Source organism: Gopherus flavomarginatus, chromosome 13 (assembly GCF_025201925.1).
Source record: "Gopherus flavomarginatus isolate rGopFla2 chromosome 13, rGopFla2.mat.asm, whole genome shotgun sequence".
NCBI lineage: Eukaryota > Metazoa > Chordata > Testudines > Testudinidae > Gopherus > Gopherus flavomarginatus.
This window is the reverse complement of record NC_066629.1, coordinates 23,412,933-23,434,572: the sequence shown is the minus strand read 5'-3', so window position 1 is coordinate 23,434,572 and position 21,640 is coordinate 23,412,933. Positions and strand designations below refer to the sequence as shown.

Below are 21,640 nucleotides of genomic sequence, written 5' to 3'. Positions count from 1 at the left end.
ATGAATAGGCATAATAACCAAATTATTACAGTAGCAGAAAAATTGCTAATGCTTGAGCACAGCATGAAGACTCTGTTTAGAGAAAGCCAACTGTCAACTCACTGTTCTCTCCTTTGCTGTTTAATATAGGCTATGTCAAACCAGCATCAAAATCTTTGTTTTATTGGTTTAAAAGTTTCTTTGCGTTTTCAGTTTCCAGAAACAGAAGTTCACATTTAAAGACCTAGCAATACATGGTGCATAATGGTTTAAAACCACTTCCCTGATGAGCAAACCACAATTCTTCCCTGACTCCTACTTTATAGTGTGAGTAAAATTAATATTAGAGGCCATTCAACATTGCTACATGCCTGCATACAAACCTCATACAATCCCTTCTAACCACAGGAAACACAATGCAACTCACAGATATGGGAATACAAACAGGCCTCAAACCCAAAGATTTACAGCTAGGGCCATGGTACATTCAGGTTCCTGAGGAAGAACCTGTTCTGTGTTTGTTGAACCCATCCTAAATCCACTATATCCTGTCTGAAATCTACCTTTATTTCTTGTATCGCATGCTTTCTTACACAACCCGAGCACTCTTACAGAGCAGGAGCCAAAGCCCACTGAAGTCAGTGGGAGTCTTTCCCTTGACTTCAAAGGGCTTTGGATCAGGCCCATATGAATCAATGTAATTAGCTTGGCTATATGCATATTATAATAAAGTCTACTATTTATGTTAATCTGATCTAATCTATCTATCTAAAGCATCTTAAAATGTTTGGTTTATGGCTGCAATTAAAAATAATGTCTATGTTGCTTCAGCCAGGAATTTTTTGCCTTGAGATTGTTGAGAAGATTTAAATGAACGTGTCTTTTGTTAGCATCACATTGCCCAACAATGCCAAAATTACCCTGCCCTGCAGCATCCTGCTGCTCACAGTTGAAATGGCACCTTGTGAAGGCCGCGCTATTACTCACACATTATTGTATCTAGAGGCAGGTCAAGTTCTGTCTGAACAACAGGCTGAAATGCAGCCTGAACAAACAAATGCAAAGTGCCCTCCTCCCACAGGGATAAATTAATCTCTTAACCAACAAGGATTTTTTTTTATTACAGAATGGCTCTTGCTAACTGATTTTATACCAAGATCATTAGTTATAGGTCAGATGCCTTACCTGTAGTAGGGATCTCTTGGTCTTAATCAATCACACCTGTATGGGCAGATGCCTCGATAAATAGACATAAGAAGTTTACTTCCAAATAAAAAAGATGTTTTATTTTGAAAAAATAATTCAGAACAAGCAGAAGGAAGGTTCTTAAAAGTAAGTTGCACACAGATGTGTCAGTTCCATATTCGTTAGCAATGGGCTCTGTAAAATAATGTAACTGCAAAAATTCTGTTGGGGTGGCCCTAACCATCAATGGGTTTAGGTAAATAGTGCTAGCACTTGGTTTGGCCTGCAGTTACTAGAGAAACTGTGACTGACTCTTTTCCCTTTGTAATTCATGCCTAGGCTTGCCTGGTGATCAGGGAGATCCGCAATTTAATCTAACTAAGAATGTTTGTGCTGAGTTAGGGGTCTGATCCAAAGTCCACTGAAGTAAATGGAAAGCTTTGCATTGATTTTAATGGGGTCTGGATCAAGCTTTATGTGCCCAGAAAGAGGAATGCAGTACTTTTCTGACAGTTATTTCAATAAACCATTCTTTTGTAAAGGGACCAAATGTCCCCCCATTTATCTCCTACAACTTGTTAATCAAAATATTTGGCTAGTTGTCATTCTTTAGTTATAGAATACTAGAGTTGGAAGGGACCTCAGGAGATCATATAGTCCAACCCCTTGCTCAAAGCAGGACCAATCCCCAATTAAATCAGCTAACAGATTTTTGCCCCATATCCCTAAATGGCTCCTCAAGGATTGAACTCACAATTTAGCAGGCCAATGCTCAAACCACTGAGCTATCCCTCCCACTCTTTTTTGCAAAAGCTGTCAGGATTCTAACAGTTTCTGTTAATATGTAGCTTTTGCTGGTTGGATCTTTCACTGGAATATTCTTTTCAAACTTTCTCTTTGAAGTGGATTTCTTAGCTGTTTATTATTGAAATATAGAAAACCAAGGCTGCCTCTCCTGTAAGTAAATCAGTGACAAGTGGTGACAGTATAAATTATTTTAAATCAATAAATCTGCCTAACTCGGAAAGGGCAGTTTTCTTTCTCGCTGAAGTGGGAAGCCAGCAAGTTGAAAAATTCTATACTTTTCTGGCTCCTATTCAGTGGTATAATTAACAAAAAGTACTTCTATATTACCCTGTTGGCGGATGATGTTAAAAGTGTTGTCAAAAACATTTAGTACCTTGTATCTAAATCAATGATAACCTCAATATCTTACGCCATCAGGAGGAATGTAAAGTTGCCAAGGACCTTACTTAGTTGTCTTTTCTGTTTGACACGTGACTTCTAATGTGGCTGAGTTTAGCTGAATCTAGGGCCAGATGCTTCAGCTTTGACTCCCAAAGAGTAGTAGCTTACTCTGTGAATAGTCCCATTGCTATGTGCTTTGTTGGTTTGGTTTCTCAGGTGCAGAGTTTGTTTACAGCTGATTTACAGTTTGCACATTAAATATCAGCACAAATAGCTGAACAAAAGGAGGTGTCGAGGGAACTTAGGCTTCTGTTTAATTGTCCTTTTGTGGAATCCAGGCATTTGATTATTCTGCTTCACTATTTCATAACTCTCAGGGCCTGCCTGGACAAGCCAGAGAAAGTAATAGCCAGGAGACGGTTCAAAGTTCCATCAGCTGATGTGCTTCACCAATCCAAAAAGAAACTGTATTTCAATGGGGAAGCTCAAAGAGAGTACATGAATGATTGTTGAAACATTACTAGTTTAGGATCAGATCCTGTGTTGAAGCCAATGACAAAACTCCTATTGATGTCAATGGCATATTGTGCATTCTCTGTAATTTTAGACAGTAAATATCAGTTTCTCTTTAATACTTACCCTAAATTAAAATAGGTTGAAATTTTACAGGGATGACTTAACCTAATCCCTAAATTGTCCTGATGTTACTCCATTTTTCTTTGTCTATGTCTAAAATAAGATAAATGTCTCCAGGAGAGGGGCAAATTTTTTTTTATGGATAGACGCTAATCCTTGTCACTCACTGTACAGTGGTAAAATGTTATCAACAAGTGACAGATTCCTGTCCTTAAGTATTTAGAGTAAAAGGTAGGAATAGGCACCACAGACCAACCCCAGGGCTGTGAGATGATAGCCTGGGTTAAGTACTGAATGTGATCATATCAAACTTGCTTCCTCACCTGTCCCTAGCTGTTTTTCTCTGCTACAACTCTTCCCTGCTCTCTCCCTCCCCTCTGGCCACAAAGGGCCTCCTTCTGTTCCATTTTTGATCCTGTTAGCAAAATCAGTACAATTAAAAGATGCCCTCCATTTGGAACCTTCACACAATAGATATTTAGAAACTGATGTGGTTGCAACTTTTGTCTGAGGCATTCAACCCAGAAAGCTACCCACCAAAATCTCACCTCTTTAAAGCTATTTTTAATCTTTAGAAGGCAATTCAGGCCTCTTTCAGGAAAGTCCAGTGTGCCACAGACAGTTGTGCCTAAAGGTGCCTGTTTGTGAGTGTCTTACTCCTTGCCCAGTGCAAATTTTGGTGTGTAAAGTGCCATGGGATCAACTGAAAGTGAAAATCGCTATGGGCTCCACAGCAAGGAACTAAGACACCTGTTAAGCCCTGTAGGGAATTAGGGAAAATCTACATGGTAATACATTTTAATTGTTTCCTGCAGTCAAGCAACATCCTCCAGAAAGCCGTGCACTGACAGCTATTGCCACTTCATGTTATATGTGAAAGAGAAAGAATGACTCAAGCTTTACCCATATAACAAACAAAATCAATATTTATCATCATACATTGCTCTGTGCATTGCAGGGCATTTCCTGGGAATGAAGGCTGTGGATAAAACAAACCTAGGCTAGAGAAGATGAGGGTTCAGTTCCTGGCTTGAAAACTAACTTTCTGAAGAGTCATTTCCCTTCCCTGTGCTTTAGGTTTCTCCAGCTATAAAGCAGGGATAATAATACCTAGCTTTTACATAATACTTTTCATGAGTAGATGTCAAAGAGCTTCACAAAGGAGGCCAGTATAATTATCCCCATTTTAAAGATGGGAAAACTGAGGCACAGAGAGGTGAAATGACCTGCCCAAAGTCACCCACGGGCCAGTGGCACAGCCATGAATAGAACATAGGTGATCTGAGTCCCATTCTAGTGTACTAGCTACTAGGCCATACCACACAGCTATTGTGATGTGCTTAGGTTATATGGTAATAGAAGTCATACAGGTATGTAGGGAGGAGAGGAATAGGAAATGGAAAAATGATAAATCCATGGAGGCTTATCTTCTTATCTATTGTTGTCCCTTTAAAACAGGAGTTTAAATTGAAAACACTGACCTTTTAAGTGGCACAAGAGGACACTAGTATAAAACAAGGAGTTATTGGTGAGTGGCAAAAGAAATCCACAAACACAAAGCCATGCACAAAATGCTGGTTTAGGCTTCTGTCCTGCAAAGGCTTGGGAACAAGCTTCACTTCACATACCTGACAAAGCCCGCTGATGTCAATGAGATCACTTGTGTGTGAGGTTTAGCAAGTGAATAGGTCTTTGCATGATTGAGACCATAGATTTCTTCATATCTATACATTATTTGAAATTGTTTCTAGCAATGGAAATGCAATTTGGATGCTAACCTGTTTTACCTTAGTTTTTCCTTTCTTGCTGTCTGGCAATGGCAATGCATGTCTTAGAGATGGCAATAGGTCCCAAACAGACGAAGCTAATTATTATCCAAACTCCTAAACAACAAAGGGCTCACCTTTGAGAACGTGCCTTCTTCTAAACCCTTTAAAAATAATCTCTACAGCTCTTCTTTATTCTTTATAAAAGTGTTTCAGAAAATATCAATTATTGTAAGTAATATAAAAATATACATATTGATTGAAGTAAATAATATTTTAATGATCAATGCAAAGTAATACAATTTTCAAAGATATATAATGACTAAGTTGAGGGTTACACAGGGAAAATAGCTAGTCTGTTTCAATTCTGCATTAGCAGTTATAGAGAATAACACTAATGATTAATTATTTAATCTGGTATTGCTTCTCTTGATTATGTATATTCCCCATACATACTAAAATTAATGGGTATTACATAGATAAACATTACTGATGAAAGTACTGAATTAATCAAATGAACTTCAGAAAGGAAGCCTTACGGGTGTTGAAAACAGATACATTGACAGTAGTTTTGAATGTTTGCAGTGTTGTAGCTACTTTGGTCCCAGGATATGAGAGAGACAAAGAAGATGAGATAATATATTTTAATATATTAACTCCTGTTGATGGAAGAGACAAGTTAAGGAGCTGCACAGAGCTCTCCTCAAGCCTGGAAAAACTAACCAGACTGTTACAGCATTGGAAAAAAGCAAGTTATATTCAGCATAATGGAACACAGCTGTTCAGTTGTTAAGCTTTTAACAGCCAGTTGAGTTCTAGTTCTATATACACCTGAAGCAGAAAATTGTAGCATAGAAGGGATTGCAGCTTGTAAGAGTAGGAGGTAACAGTTGGTATGTGTGAGGGTGGCTTCTGAGCATATGGTTTATTAAGACAACAAACATGTTTTTGTTGAACATATTTTGAATTGTTTATTGTAGTTAAAGTATATGACAGTTTTAAAGTAGCTGGAATTGTATCAGTTTTTAATCTGACAGGGTCTCTTTTAAAGGTAATATTTATTCCTTTATGGTATGGAAGAGGATTATATTACGACAGTATATATCCGCTACATAGTGGACTGAGGGTTAATGAAGTGATATAACTCCCTAATGTATGTTGCTTGCCCTTGACTCTAGCACACCAAAAATAATTGTTGTGTGGGAACACTACCTTGCCTTCTATTTCTCTAATCTCTGTATGTTCTTCTGCAGAGCTTAATGCTTCAGTAGTAAGTAATGTGAATAGTATCTGTAACTAGGTAACTTCTCTGCAAACAGGAGCAACCTATTAGGCAAGACTAGATTATTTTAATAACTTTTCCCTGTAGTCTACACTTTCTTATAAGCTTGTGGTGCCTGCAACTTGGTACTTGTTAAAGTAATGCTCATTCTTGGAGTGATAGTCTTTTCTATTGGGTTGCTCTAAATAAACTGAGAACACTAGCCTAGCTAAAATCCTTTATTATTAATTCATACAACTAATTATAGTGGTGACAACTTTTGACTCTTATGAGTTTTGATATTTGGTGGCTATCTTTTTTTAAATCCAGTTCCTGGAATTATAACTGAGCCCTTTTTAAACTTTTTTTTTTTTTAATTAAATGCATTTAGCTGGCATGGTTGCAGAAAAGCTTGAAAAGTCACCTGAGTGCACCCTAAAAAGTTTCAAAAATCAAACCCATCTTAAAATCTCCTATCTTTAAAGCAAAATGGTGGCTTGGGGGAAGGATCTGATTCATGAAGTCTGAACATGGGGGCTAGTAATAGTGTAATGGACAAAAGTCTTCCTTAGACTAATAAGGATGAAGAGGACAGTCATGCTGTTGCTTAATCTTTGAGTCTTGTGTGACAAAAAACTTCAGTGTGACTTCCTGATCTCTCTAAGATGTCTAAGGTCTTTTTGGCTTTGCTGGTCTAGGCCTCTCACCATTTGCCCATAGTGAAACTTAACTAGGCTCTCACCATTTGCCCATAGTGAAACTTAACTAGTACCTTAATGCTAGTTAGTTCCTTCAGCATAGTTCTCTTTCTCTCTCTGCAGTGATGGTCTAACAGCTAGTACATCCTCCTGCACTCCAGATTAAAAAAGAAAATGAAAGATGAAATTGCTGCCACAGTCTTTTTCATCACAAGGCTGGTGAAGAAGCAAGACAAACTGAGCAAGCACAAAACTGAGAAATTTGCAGCTAAGCTGACAACAATACTGTTTGAAAAGTATAAGAACCACTGGTACCTAGACAACCCATCTAGGGGACAAGCTTTCAGGTAACAGACTTGGCCCCATGCTTTGGTGCTATGATAAAAGGGGGACCAACATTTAGCAAGCTGGAATAAACAGAATGTAAGGCTCTGGGAACATCCATGTAAACATGTAGGAATTACTCAAGGAATAATACAGGATACAGTAAAGCAAATGAGGCAAATGCTGAAAAAACAATCAACTGAAGAGGGTTTATTAAGAACTTTCTTCCTGTCAAGTTTGATAGGAGGAATAAAGGGCCAAGGAATAGAGCAGATGTGGTAATGCAGCCTGGCTGCACACTTAAGGAAGCTAATGATTTCCTGATAAGAATGCACGTATAATTCAGGGCTTGCTCTTTGCAGAGTTAACTCTAGTTAATCTCCACTTGAGTGAAAGTGGCTATACTGCAAAATAACAAATGAGCAACAATGGTTGTGTTGGCAACTGATTTGTGCTAACACAGGCTATATCCTGAATAGCATTTAGGGCCCAGATAATCTGAATTTTAAAATATCATCAGATTTGAGCTAAAGGTTTTGATGTGTGAATAGGATTTGAGTTAACTGCAGTAAACACAAACCCTGTGGCATAATACTCTCCCTTATTTACTCTCTTTAGGTGTATACGGATCAACAAACATCAGACAAGAGATCCTGTACTGGAACAAGCTTGTTATGAGAGTAATGTGGACTTTGATAACCTTGGCTTGCCAAGAGAGATCACCATATGGGTTGATCCATTTGATGTGTGCTGCAGGTGAGGCCTGAACTCAGGTGACGGTTAATCCTTACTCTCCTCATCATCCACAGCTACACTGCATACAATGCATTCCAGAGGCCAGATGTGGACATGGTTCTAAAAATGTATTTGCCAATGAGCATATGATTAGGAGCTGTGGATTTGCCTACCCCCGAGTTATAGGATTATAAGTAATCTACGGCATGCATGCCAAAGGCAGCACGTGAGCTGATTTCTTCAGTGGCACTCACACTGCCTAAGTCCTGGCCACCAGTCTGGGCGGGCTCTGCATTTTAATTGAATTTTAAATGAAGCTTCTTAAACATTTTAAAACCTTATTTACTTTACATACAACAATAGTTTAGATATATATTATAGACTTGTAGAAAGAGACATTCTTAAAATGTATAACTGGCACACGAGTGAATAAATGAAGACTCAGCACACCACTTCTGAAAGGTTGGGGACTGCTGCTATAACTAGTCAAACTTGATTAGAAGGATGCACTTTGTTCTATTCTAAACCTGTCAAGGGACTGGTGCTAGCTCCAAGCTCTCAGACTAAGGGCTTGTGTACACTGGCACTTTTCAGTGGTACAACTTTCTCACTCGGGTGCGGAAGAAACACACCGCTGAGCTCTAGAAGTTTCAGCGCTGTAAAGAGCCAGTGTAGACAGTGCACCATCGCTGGGAGCTGTGCCCCTCGTGGAGGTGTGATGTAATCATTTTTCTGCTGCAACTACACAAGCCATGTTTAAAGTGATGCCATGGCAGCACTTTAAGATTGTCAGTGTAGACTAGCTCTGAAACTTCTCTGAACTCTTCACCAACCCTCTCTGGAGGAGGAGTCCCTTCAGTCTGGAATACAGCAGAACCTCTTGAATTAGTATCTTGCTAATCCACAAACATGCAACAGTGGCATCTTGCCACTAATGGGAAAGAAGTAACAGAAGTGTACTAAAAGCCTGGGGCTCCACCATAAAGACAGTGGAGAGTAATGTCATACCTGTGGGTCTGCAAGTAAATAGCAGTGGGCCTGTACAGTATTAGTGCAAAGCTTTATTATGCAAGAAACTGAACAAACACTCTTTTCTCCCTCCCACCCCCCCACTCACCTCGCTCTAGGTACGGAGAGAAGAATCTGCCTTTCACAGTCGTTCACTTTCAAGGTGCTGAGGAGGACCGAGAACTGTCTCAACGCATCAGCCAAGCTGTTGACAAAGCAACCTCAGATTCTCATTCTGGCACCTCCTCAGATGAGGAGGGTTATACTAAGGAAGCTAAAGCTATCCCTACTGTCAGCAACCCAAACAGTGTCTATCAGGTAAGAGGCTGGTGGTGTATCCTAACCTTCTTTCCTGCTGTAAAGGGGGAAACGGCTAGAATCTGGCCTATAATATGATCTACTGGGGAAGACAGACCGAACTATCCTAATCAAATTGTTCTGTCAGTACTGCTGTAGGCTGCCTGTACTGCTCTTGATCCTCCTGTCACCTCAAATCAACAAATGTGCATGAATAAGCAGAGACTTTATCTCTACGCTAACTGTAATACCTGAGAAGGAATTTGAGGCCAAGCTCAATACAAATCTTTAATCTCTTCCTATTCACCCCTTCTTGTCAACTGTTGAATAGGCCATTTCCACCTTAATTGAATTGGCTCATTAGCACTGACCTCCCACCACTTGGTAAGGCAACTCCCATCCTTTCATATGCTATAATATATATTCTGCTTGGGTATTTTTTCCATTGCATGCATCTGATGAAGTGGATTTTAACCCACAAAAGCTTAAATGCCCAAATAAATTTTAGTCTCTAAGGTGCCACAAGGACTCACTGTTTTTGTTCTTAGACCAGTGACTACTGCAAGCTGCCCATTCAGCCATGGTCTCGGTATCCTCGCAAGAAGACCTACGCAACCAATGGACTTCATCAGGCAAGTGTTTACTATGCCCAGCACAAGGACTTCAAATGCTACTGGCCAATGGCTGCTTTTTCTGGACCTCGTATGGACCGATATCATTGGGTGAACACCAACCGATAGAGCAGTGCCTGCACCACTCTAATCCTGGCTCTTATGGGTCTCTAAAATACTGGACTCTGTGGTAGGAAGCTTGAAGCTTCCACAAAACCTGTCCAAACAGAAAAGCACTTAATTCTGCCTTCTCCTGTCTTATTTCTCTCTCCCTAATTTTATGTACCTGAAATGTAAAGATTTTATTAAACTTTTAATGTCTTTTTATATTGCTCTGATAAGAAATACTGAAAACTAGTAATTGTATTTGTTACTTAAAAAGGAAATGTGGAGACTAATAAATTTTAGTTGTGGTTTTTAAAAATATTGCACTTGTGATTTATAATTAGATGTGTGAAGGGTGAATACCAAAAAAATCTTCCCTCCTCTACTGAAAGCTCTTTCTAAGAGCATCCTAAACTGACACTTTCTTAGGATAGAATTCAACAGAAATGTGTTTGTGTTTAGAGATACAATGACTAGACAAGCATATGTGCCCTCAACATGCTTTGTGGTGGTGGGGATCGGGCATGGTCCAAGGGAGAGAATGCAGAAGCCTACCTCTCTCCATCACAGCTACAGCCAAAAAAATTCTGTATTTGATCCTGGAATTCTCCTGTGGTTCCAGATGTCTGGGTGATCTTCTTGGGCTGAAATGTAGCCAAAACAAGTCCAGCTTAACTACATGTTTCTTAGTATGTACAGCAAGGATCAACATGGGCCTTGACTCTCATCTATACGTACATCTTTTTTTCTTTAAAAGAATATATGTAGTCATGCAACTGTTTCTCAAACAAAATTGCTGTTGATTAATAGGCTTCACTTGGTCCCTCCACAAAAGGCAAGAGGACTCCATCTTTTGTTGTAAAGTGGGCAGTATTTCTATTTAGAAGTCTTCATAAAGAGCCTGTAGTGTTGCTATATTAATAGCAACCTAACAGAGTGCTTCAGGAAACTATCCAATAAATTAACAATCTCAGTCTGGTAGGTGACTTGCTTAAAGTAGTGCTGGGAATGCAGGAGCAATGCTTTCCGTTCACTTCTGCAGTATACCTCAGAGCCTGGACACCTGCCACTTCAGTTCTGAGCTGTGTTTAGATGTTTGTTTTCAAAACCTTTTGTTTGCATTTTCACAAATGAATGCAACTTATAAATTACAGTTTAGTTTGATCTAGGACCTCTAAAAAGATATAACAGGTATCTATTTTAATAGGACACTACAAACAAATCACTCAATTGAGAATATAGAAGGAACTGGATACAGTCATGTCAGATGTTTGACAGTATTAGAGAAAAGACATTCAATGATTCACAACCATTGCAACAGAAATAATCTCGTTCAAATCCATATACAAAATGATCTTCTGTGTTGCTGATCTCCTGTATGATGCCATCTGCTCCTTTTACTTCAGATTCTTGTTTGTATAACACCAGTGTGAACTAGGGCCTGATGCTGCAAGGAGTTGAGGGCACTTTAGCCCAGAAGTTAAGAGCTTAGATACCTTTTCAGGATCTAGGCTTAAGCTCACACTGGAGTCCATCTAAGTGAGAGGTACTCAGTTTCCTGTCCCATAGAAATTCTAGTTCTGAAAGGTGCTGTCTTCCTGTAAATTTTAAAGGCTATGGATAAGGGAGAAGACAGTCACAGATGTTTGTAGTGGTTAGTGCTATATACTGTTATCAAAACAAGTTTATTAAGCACCAGAACAGATCAGATGGGAGTTTATTTCTAAAATACCACCTGCATTCCTTTGCAAGTTGACAGTTAACTGAGATTTCATGTGCTTGTGCAATGACAATAATCAAAATATCTTGACTGCTTATTAGTGATAAGGGATATTTCAGAAGAAATCAGGGAGTCGACTAGCCTTAGGCCCTATCAGTTTTTAAGTTACCATAAATGCTTTAAAATCAGATTTAATGAGTGAGTTGGAAAAAGAATGCACCTGTCTTGGAATCAACTTTGTGTGTGTGTGTGTGTGTGTGTGTGTGTGTGTGTAAAGTCTGAAGGTAAGCGTAGACACCCAAACTGGAAGAAAGTCACTAATTTTTTTCTTTGCTGTTATTAATATTAATTAAACACTTCTCTGCCTTTTACTATTTTCCCTTCTAATATTTCGATTTGCTTTAGCAAACAGTCTTTCTTCAAACCAAAGAGCAAATCTTCACTGGCTGCATACATTAAAAAATGTTCTTCCTCTATGACTTTCACCAGCTCCTCAGTTAATGTATCCAACTGATCTTCCATTTCCGAAAGGCTGAAGTAAGAGCAGCTTTCCTCTTCTGGCCTGAAGAAATAGAACCAAATGCTTATGACTTAAAATAAGACACGCCGTAGAAATGCCACAGCTAAAGCAACATCCCTGCTTCTGCCATGGAGAGTGGGACTAGGATGAGGCTACTTGGCAGAAGCTTAACCTAGATAAGACAGATAGTGGTGGTAGGATGGCAAGAAGCAAAGGAAAAGATTGACAAGTCAGTGTTTGTGACATAGGCTTGAAATTCAGGGCCCAAAACTGCTGCAGCATGTTCACTGCCAAACCATGATGTCAATGGAGTTACACCAGCAAAGAACTTGACCTGCTGCTCTTTATTCATCTCATTGTGCCTGAGACTTTGTGACTAGGCAGATCAGCTCCGAATCATATGGTAAGGTCAGGACCAACTGAGGGGTCATGGAATAGACTTGCTCTGTGCCAGAACACTGAGAATATTTGCATGCCACTTATTAAAACATCTAAAAATCATTCCCACCTTGTCCTCGCACCAAAGCTGTTCTCTTTCCTGCCAGCTGAGGTGTGGGTAAAACACTCTTTCTTCTTTACAGATAGTTTATTCTTCAGCAGGTCCTCAAGATTTGTATGGAGTAAGAGGTTCCTATTCCTCTTCATGCACCAGACAATAGGGACACAAAGGGAGGACACATGAGTATTGGTTTTAAAAGCCTTTTATAGACTTTGTCTGCAATTTATCTTCAAAGACATGGCTTTTTACACTGCCCTGGGATATTCTGAATTCCTCCTCGCCCAAAACATTTTCAGATGAAATGTCAGCTTTTGAGGCAGTTTGAATAAGACTTGCTACAGAAACAACAATTCTCTCTTCCATAACCCTTCTATACCTCAAAGTCTAATGAAACATGAGTCATTCTAGTCAATCCCTGCACATTTGTCCATTCACAATGTAACAGGTGATGTTAAGATGCTAAGCAAGCAGATGAATAGAATTACCATTCCTTTAAAATAAAAAATACTGGGCCAGATCCTTAGCTAGTGTAAGTCAGCATAGCTCCAGTGACTGCAATTGACCAGCTGAGGATTTCATCTAGTGCTTGTTTGAAAAAAACCTACAACCATGTCAAAGACATTGTGACAGGCCTTATTTAGTTTGGTAGAAAACTGGATAGAAGGAGACCTTTATGTTGTCTTTTCTTTGAGCAAATATCTTTAATGAAAGTCAGCCAGCAAAGGTCATTTGACATGGAAAACAAAAGGAAGCTGCTGGGGTTAGAAGCATCATATGATTTACAGTGTGTTTAATGTTCAACTGCGTGACCTGAATGCTAAGATGTCACATTTATTCTTTAAACACTGAATGCAGCAGGGATTTGTCTGCCTTTGGGACACTGTTGCTTGCTTTAGTTCTGAAATTTGTGACAGTAGCTTTAAATAAACCTATCGTGCAGATTGGACAATTGGTTTAGCTCCACTGTTGTTAACCCTAACTCTAAGGATGTCTTAGCAGGCCCAGCACTGAGCAGGCCTCTGACTATGTTGAATATGTACACCAGTTAGGGTGAAATACACCTCTGTGCAAAGCCAGAATTGTGCACCATTTAAATAGGGTGACCAGACAGCAAGTATGAAAAATCGGGACAGGAGGTAGGGGGGTAATAGAAGCCTATATAAGAAAAAGACCCCAAAATTGGGACTGTCCCTATAAAGTTAGGACATCTGGTCACCCTACATTTAAGTCCCACCTGAGAGCTTAAACTGTGCCTAGAGCTAGTGCTGGCCCTCTGCACAAGGCTGATTTTACTGAACAATGTTGTGAGAAATGTGAGTTTAAGATCTGATTTAGAATTCTAGTCTGTGAAGCAGTAAGAAGGCTGGGGACACTGAAGCATACCAGGGCTCATAACCTTTCTACTTACCTCCTCAGATACGTCTATCTCTCTAGTGGATTTTACTTTTGCATCTAAAAGCTGAGAGATGAGATTTAATTTCTCCTCAGAGAATGGTTCTCCCTTCAACAGGATCTCACTTATCTTCACAGAGGATTTATTGTCCTGGAGAACTGCTGACATCCGGAGTCTAAGGAAGAACATTTCACTGAGACAGGCCTTTAGTGCCTAGACATGGAGATGAATTATTTTTAAAAGCCTGAATGCATTTGTTCAAGAAATATTTAAAGCTAACATTCATAAAAGTAATAATTAACAAGGAGAAGGGAGAGGAAAAGGAGAGTAGATGGACAATGGGTTAAAACAATAACTTTTCAGCTCTGGAAACCTAGATTCACATCACAAAAGAAATTAGTTTATTTGCTTTAAGTTAGTCCTTTGAGAATGTGTGTGCAGATCACAAATGCACCACACAATGTGGGTTAATGTGGCACTCTTAACAGTCTCTCTTCAGGATACACTCATGATTAGAGTATTAGGTCAAGCATGAGCAGAACCAGCAGAGTTCTGTGTGAGGTATTTGCACTGTGCTGGGATCTGGGCAATGCTGCTAGTCCAACTTTTGCAAGAGTACCAAGGATAGTGCTTTGGGGAAATAAGGCTAAATTTTTAACAGTGAGAGTAATTAACCATTGAAACTATTACCAAGGATTGTGATGGATTCTCCATCACTGCCAATTTTTAAATCAAAACTGGATCATTTAAAAAAAAGACATGTTCTAGCTCAAACAAGAATTATTTTGGGGAAGTCCTCTGGCCTGTATTATTACAGTGGACCTTTTTGGCTTTGGATTCTATGAATCTCCAGTGGCCCAAGCTGAATCCCACACACAGAGATCTAGATAGTGGCTAAATTTTCTGGGCCAGGAGTGGCAATATGCAGGTCTTATTTTGCAATGATACCCCAGCTCAAAATTCTGAATAAATTTTCCCAACCACTTGAGACTTCCATGCACTGGGCAGTAGGTCGTTAGAAATATAGTTGTCCCCAACGCTACCACCCAGTGACGGAAGCAAGTTGCACGTATTTCTGAATTAGTATAGTTTGTACAGAAGGGATGAGTATACATTGCTTTGGAGCTTTCTGCTGCTTTACAATATGGTGCCATGTAGTTTGAAGCAGCGTTCTTTGGATACTTTTCCAGCATTCTATTAACAGCATCTCCAGTATGATCATCATATGTTATTGATACCATGCCATTAATGTTCTCCAGGAAATCCGAAGACTTGTTTGCATTGCAGTCAACAGGTAAGCATTTTATCCCACCTCCCTCCTTACTGCTTATTATTCCAAGCAATGCCATAAGATGCCAAAGAGCCCTGGTTTTAATAAGGTAAATCTTTGCAAAAGTTAGTGCCTTAATGTAACTGGCTATATAGTATATCATTATACCTGATAAAACAGTCTCTGAAAGGTGGGGCTAGAGTCATGGCTGAGGTCAGCAGCAGTGATGTGAGCCAGACAGTGCACCAGCAGCAGAATGAAGCTGCCCACACAACCCAGATACTCTCTTAAAATGAATAATTTTTTCTCTGAAATCTGAGAAGAAAAAAATATGCAGAGCAGAGACAACAAGGCAGCAATAGAGACGTGAGGTGATGTTTACAGAGGCTGGGATGCTACTTTCATGGACATTAGACATACTATTTAGAGTCCATTGGGGATAAACATATGCACAACTGCCAGAAAGTGCAACCATTAAAGGGTTTTATTCAGGATGGGCCGGTGTGTACCCTTTCATTTTTCTCTCATGAGAAAACACACTTTCAGATTATTTTAGTGGGTGTGAAGACTTCTAGGGAATTTCCTCTTCCCCAACTATACCATGATACAAAACCTCACCTCTTCCCTCAGAATCCCTATACAGAAATAAGTAATAGTTACGGGTCAGATTTTGCCCTCCTTACTCACAGCGCTCTTACTCCACTGAGTTCAGTTAGGGCTATTCACAGAGTAAGGTGTTATTCAGTGTGAGTAAGGGTGGCAGAATCTGGATTGAAAAGATTTCTTTTGAAAACTGAAACTGATTGTCGCTAGATATATAGTAATTGTACCAGCCCTCTCAAGCTATGGGTATGACCCATCTATGGCACACAGCCCCATGACCACTATCTTAGAGAGTTCAATTAGCTTTATGTCAAACACTAACTGGGACATATCACTGGCAGATGAGAGGTGGTTCTTTCACAGAGACATTTTTTGTTTCTTTGTTAAGCAATTTTTTCCTAGAAGGAATCAAATGTGCCATGACTTGATAAATAGGAAGCGTATTTGCATTTCATGCCTTAATCCAAAAATTTAATATATCTGACAAAAATATTGAGGATACTGACAGGATCTAAGCTGACATACCTGATAAAAGAAAGAGTTTTGGAAGGCATTGCCTGTGGTGTTACTGAGAGGTATGCTGGAGGCAACACACAGGTTAATTTCTGGAGCCTAAAGGGAAAAATAATTGTTTCTGTAAAAATGTGTATGTACTTCATATCTTCAAAGTCAGATGGATTAGTGGGATATATATTAATTTAAATGTCACCATTGATTTTCAACTGAAGCAGAGCCAACAAATACCACATGAAAATGGAGTGTGTTTAAAATGTCCCCAGCATATCACTGGAGTTCATCTTGCCAATTTTCTAATTAAATAAATCAAAGCGTACTTGAGCCCAGTGCCTCTGGTGGTTAGTGCTCCATTATTATTATTTATTTACTGTATTACAGTAGCTTTTAGAAGCCTTAACCAAGATCAGGGCCCCAATGTGCTAGTGCTGTACAAGCACAGATATAAAGGTATGTCTACACTACAAATACTACAGCATCACAGCTGCACCTACACTACTGTTGTGCTGTCACGTAGATGCTTAGTACAGTGATGGAAGGGTTTTTTCCATCACTGTGGTAAATCCACCCTCTCAAGAGGTTGTAGCAGCATCTACAGTAGGGTTGATCTAACTAAGCTGCACAATGAAATTTTTCACAGCCCTGAGCTAAGTCAACCTAAGTTTTAGGTGTAGAGCAGGCCTAGGAGATTTCCTGCATCAACGTTTAAAAGCCATATAGACAAAGGAAGTATTATGTCCATTTTATAGTGGAACTGAAGCACAAAGAGATCAAGTGACTTGACCAGGGTCCAACAAAGAGTCTGTGGCAGAGTCAGGAACTGAACACAATCCCCAGAGACCCCGCCCAATACCGCAGTCATATGACCATTCTTCCAAGCTACTGTAGCTGAAACATGGCTTTGACTCCTTTGAATCTCTCACTCACTGAGCAGTCTCTATCCATCCTTCACCTACAATGGATGGGTTTCCTGTAGCCGATTGCTGGGTTTTATTGATGCTTTTCTACAAATGCATGCTTCCTTCTGAGAATGGAAATATTTTCTTGTAGTATGTTAAACTTACATTGATATGAGGCCTGAGAAACTGAAGAATGGAGATGCCATATTGGTATATTACAAACTCCCTTGCAGAAAGTGTTGGAGGATGAACTGGTATTAGTTCACCTTTATGAGTCATCAAAGCATCCAATATATCCTGAAAAGGACTTCCTGTGTCTGCAGAGAACAACAGTATTTCAACAGACTCACTTATTTTCATTTTACGTTTGTATTTAGCACCAATGTACATTTTCTTTTATCATGAAATATTAAGGGACAAGAAGAATGTGCAGGTGGAGCTTTCCGGGAAAGACTGATTTCATTGCAAACACTTTTAAACGACACACAACCCATTTTTTGGACTATTTATACAACATTTAGTAATAGAAATGACAAAGACAGCAATAAAACAGCCTACCAAACTAGACAATTCCACTGTATACTCTTCTCTCCTGGTGAGAGGATGAACGAAAACAGTATGTGACAGATATTAGTCACATCCTTCAATGCATTACTGGAAGGCACTCAGATGCTACGGTGATGAGCATGGTGTAAGAACTTATATAGAATAGAATACTCAATTGTCTATTATCTATTTATTACTGTCGTTTTATTTAATTCTGAGGCTGTTATATTTGCACACTCAGATTCTGCATTATACATGTTTAACCCTAGTCAGTGGAATCTTTCTGTTCCTTTACAGAGAAATGAAGCAAGTTGTTTATTTGAAAGCACAAGAGTCATTGTTAAAAGGTATATAATAAGAGCGCTTTATGCATGTAACCTGTGTCAGAAAGAGAAGATGGCTAGATCTGCGGCAATGCCCTCAGATTTAGTTAAAACATGACCAGACTTATCCCTATATTAGAATAAAGCCCGAGACTTGTTAAGTGCACAGTTGGTCAGTGAATAATCTACTATACTTCTCCTAATGTTTATAGCATCACTGTTTAATAAGAAATAAAATAACTCTGATGTATTAAGCCTTCCATCCAAGGATCTCAAAGTGCAAAAAACTTTACAACTAACCAAATTTTATCCCATCCAGTAAAACTGGTAAGTGTTGTTATACAACCAAGGCACAGAGAGGTTAAATGACTTGCCTAAGATCACAGAGTAAATCATTGGCAAAGACAGGACTTGACCCCAAACTCTCAGATCTCCCTATATTTGCCATTAGTCCATACTTCCACCACAGAATAAACATAAATGACATTAGGATATCTGCCCTGTTGGAGATGAATTAATCCCAATACATATGAGTAGTAGCCAACTCTATGCTTACACAGAAAGATATCTCCCAATGTTATACTGAATTGTGCTAAAAATGTACATTAATAACAGAAGGGAAGGAAATTTACCTTTTTCCTGCAGATGGCTTTCCAGAAGCCCAACTGCCATCGCATGAGCTTGGAGCTGGTCATTCACATCTTTCAGAAGAGTGAGAAGTGGAGAAGATTTCATATATTTGGCTTTATCATCATCTACACAAATAAATATAAAAATATAACTGAAAAATAACTGTCTCTTACAGTGTATGCATTAGGCAAATGAGAAACTCATATCCTGGAATAAAACAATTTACTGGTGCAATGAAGGTAATATTTTGAGCAACCTGTTTAATTGTTTGCCCAAATCTAAGTGCTGGTTACTAAAGAGATTTTAATATAACTTGAAAAGAGAGTTCTCTTCTCCGCAGTGTTTGTTATGAATAAAATGGGTAAAATAAATACCTTTATTTTCCAAAACTCCTGCTTGGAGTGCATAGAAAATACTCCTGGTAATTTTATGAAGCTTTTTATTAAAGGCATTCTGTTTGTCAATGATACATTTTGATTGATGAAAAGGGAAAAGAAATTTGATTTAAAACATCTTAAATATATTAAAAATGATTTTCTGTAAGATGACCAAATTCTGTTTCCTATCATATTAATGGGAGTTTTGATTAATTAAGTATCAGAGGGGCAGTTGTGTTAGTCTGGATCTGTAAAAAGCAACAAAGAGTCCTGTGGCACCTTACAGACTAACAGATGTATTGGAGCATAAGCTTTCGTGGGTGAAATCCAATGAAAGCTCATGCTCCAATACATCTGTTAGTCTACAAGGTGCCACAGGACTCTTTGTTGCTTGATTAATTAAGGAATGCAAAATTTAGCTTAATGTATTTATGTAGCTGTTGTCTATACTGCGGCTATTGCGTGGAGACAGGGAACCACCATACAAAGGTCATAGGATACTAGCTTGATACAAAATGATGTAGCATGGATGGAATCATAGCCAAGGAAGTGAATCGCAGGGGGCTATATTATTCAAATCTACTGAGTTAACTGTGTAAAGGGCTTACCACACAGAAGAGGTGACCTGAACTGAGGATTCAGGAGAATAATCCTTGATACCAACAATTGTTCAGTTTGCTTCAGTATCTTGACATCTATGAGGCCAACATACATGATGTGTTAGTGAAATTCTCAAAAAAGAATTGTAGAGATGCTCATACTTGTTTTATTTAATTCCTTCTTCTCTTATTCCATAATCTAGCTATGATTTTTCTATTTATAATCCAGGGTCACTTTATTAGTAACTAGTTTTAAAATGACCAAAGTTTGATTTGTTGGCTGGGTTCTCTCACATGGGAAGATTAAAGATACAGGAATGGGTCAGAGTCTCTCAAGAGGATGGGGTGGGATATCCTTGTGTGGAGCTAATGATTGATGAATCTAGATCCACTCCTGGAAAGTGCATAAAGGTTCCTGACTGGGCTGACATAAGTGCACCGGGGCCAGTTTGGCCGACTGGTATACTCCAAATTCTTATTTGTTAGCTGAATCTGCATATGATGCTGCACTCAGGGGCCTTTGTGCCCTGCAACTATTTCCAATCTCTTATCTGATTTACTTGTATTCCAGACTGTAGGTGACAGAGAAAAGGACTTGATATCATCTGGACCATTTATTTGTACTTATGAGATTATGCTAACTCCTATCGCCTGCAATTGATGAATGAATAAACAAATGACTGGATCTTCCCTAAAGAGAGAACAAAGAGAAGACAGGGAAGACTTAGTGTATTGCCCAGTGGTCCCTGGAACCACAGGTAGTTGGTCTTGAATGATTCATTCCCCCGATTCTAATGAATGAACTCTGATCATTGCTCCAAGGAAGGTGAAACCCTGGTACCTCTCAAGTCCCTGTTAACTTCTATGGCAGGTGCAAAGGGAACTTTTCTAAAATTTGGTGATTCAGTTCAACTCTATGGAGGTGAATGAAACTCATCCTGGTTAAATATTTAATTTATTTGTATCCTAGATACTGCTGGCATCCAAGCAACGGTGCATTCTCACATCTAAATCTTAGTAATGCAGCGGTGATCAATTTTCTGCCCTTACTTTCTGCATGTGTTTTCCAGTTACTGCCTAGCTAAGAGACTGGCATCTCTTCAGATGATCACATAACATCTCATTCATCCTGTACCGTACTTGTGATCTGAATGTTTACTTCATTACTAAAGCATCAATAACACCCTGAATGCATATTACTTGCAACAAGGAATTATGGATTTCCTATTGAAAAAATCAGACCTACTCTCTGCCAAGAGAGATAGAACCTTGTCTTCTGCCTGGCTGGGTTTCTCTTTGGCTGATGAGGATGCAGCTGCAGATGACACACGACTGTTTTCTTGTGGTTTCTCTTTTTTCTTCTCTGCTGGCTCTAGCCTCCTTCTCAGTTTCTCCAGGTCTTGGTGAAAAGCCTTTTGCAGGAAGGCCACAGTTTCATTGTGTTGGTTCATCATTTTCTAACAAGAATTGCAAGAAAAATGTAAATGTTTGTAAAACACGCATTACACCCTTAAGCTGGAGTTTATAATGCAAACATTAACTGACTGTATGATAATGTAATGGAGCCACTGTGACATCCAAATCTGTATCATGTTGTCTGGGACAGACACTTGGGGATTCTGAGCTAATTCATTACTATTATGTCATGAGGATGGTTGATAAAGCTCTATTCAAACACATCTGGCTTGGCCCTTTATTTCTGAGCCAGTTTCAAAAAAATGTGGCCTCTACACTTGTTGATTGTGCAGGAGGCCCTCACCTTCCCTAATATTACAGGCTATGGGGCAGAACTTAGAAGCACTGCATACAATCAGGGCCAATAAAAGGCAAGGAGTGAGCAAATGTGAAGCAGCACTAGCTAGATTGAGAATGGTTGTCACTAGAGATGGGACAACCAATGACAGAAAACCTGTGTGTTTCCCTTTAAGGGAGACTGGGATGCCATGGAGTAGAAA

At 39.1% G+C, this 21,640-nt stretch overlaps 2 protein-coding genes across 2 annotated transcripts in view; one reads left to right on the top strand and one right to left on the bottom strand.

Annotated features, from left to right (window-relative positions):
• Positions 1-6,777: 6,777 nt before the first annotated feature.
• On the top strand, positions 6,778-10,063 carry BTG4 (BTG anti-proliferation factor 4). The gene is made up of 4 exons (XM_050922146.1): positions 6,778-7,060; positions 7,656-7,793; positions 8,900-9,098; positions 9,626-10,063. The coding sequence occupies exons 1-4, from the start codon at positions 6,888-6,890 to the stop codon at positions 9,815-9,817; spliced, it is 702 nt and encodes a 233-aa protein (XP_050778103.1). The 5' UTR covers positions 6,778-6,887; the 3' UTR covers positions 9,818-10,063.
• Positions 10,064-11,492: 1,429 nt separating this feature from the next.
• LOC127033574 (uncharacterized) overlaps positions 11,493-21,640 on the bottom strand; it is a 38,618-nt gene continuing 28,470 nt past the window's right edge. The window contains exons 23-31 of the mRNA XM_050921501.1: positions 20,932-21,142; positions 19,695-19,781; positions 18,712-18,834; positions 17,376-17,527; positions 16,324-16,410; positions 15,364-15,510; positions 13,941-14,138; positions 12,542-12,672; positions 11,493-12,075 (exon numbers count right to left, since the gene is read on the bottom strand). Coding sequence (XP_050777458.1) covers positions 11,859-12,075; positions 12,542-12,672; positions 13,941-14,138; positions 15,364-15,510; positions 16,324-16,410; positions 17,376-17,527; positions 18,712-18,834; positions 19,695-19,781; positions 20,932-21,142 — 1,353 coding nt within the window. The 3' untranslated portion in view covers positions 11,493-11,858. The remainder of the gene's footprint in view (positions 12,076-12,541; positions 12,673-13,940; positions 14,139-15,363; positions 15,511-16,323; positions 16,411-17,375; positions 17,528-18,711; positions 18,835-19,694; positions 19,782-20,931; positions 21,143-21,640) is intronic.

Excerpts from the sequence above, each read along its gene's own strand:
- BTG4 (XM_050922146.1), top strand. The coding sequence starts at position 6,888 with ATGAAAGATGAAATTGCTGCCACAGTCTTTTTCATCACAAGGCTGGTG. Across the intron at positions 7,061-7,655 it reads TCTAGGGGACAAGCTTTCAG|GTGTATACGGATCAACAAAC; the intron begins GTAACAGACTTG and ends TACTCTCTTTAG. Across the intron at positions 9,099-9,625 it reads ACCCAAACAGTGTCTATCAG|ACCAGTGACTACTGCAAGCT; the intron begins GTAAGAGGCTGG and ends TTTTGTTCTTAG.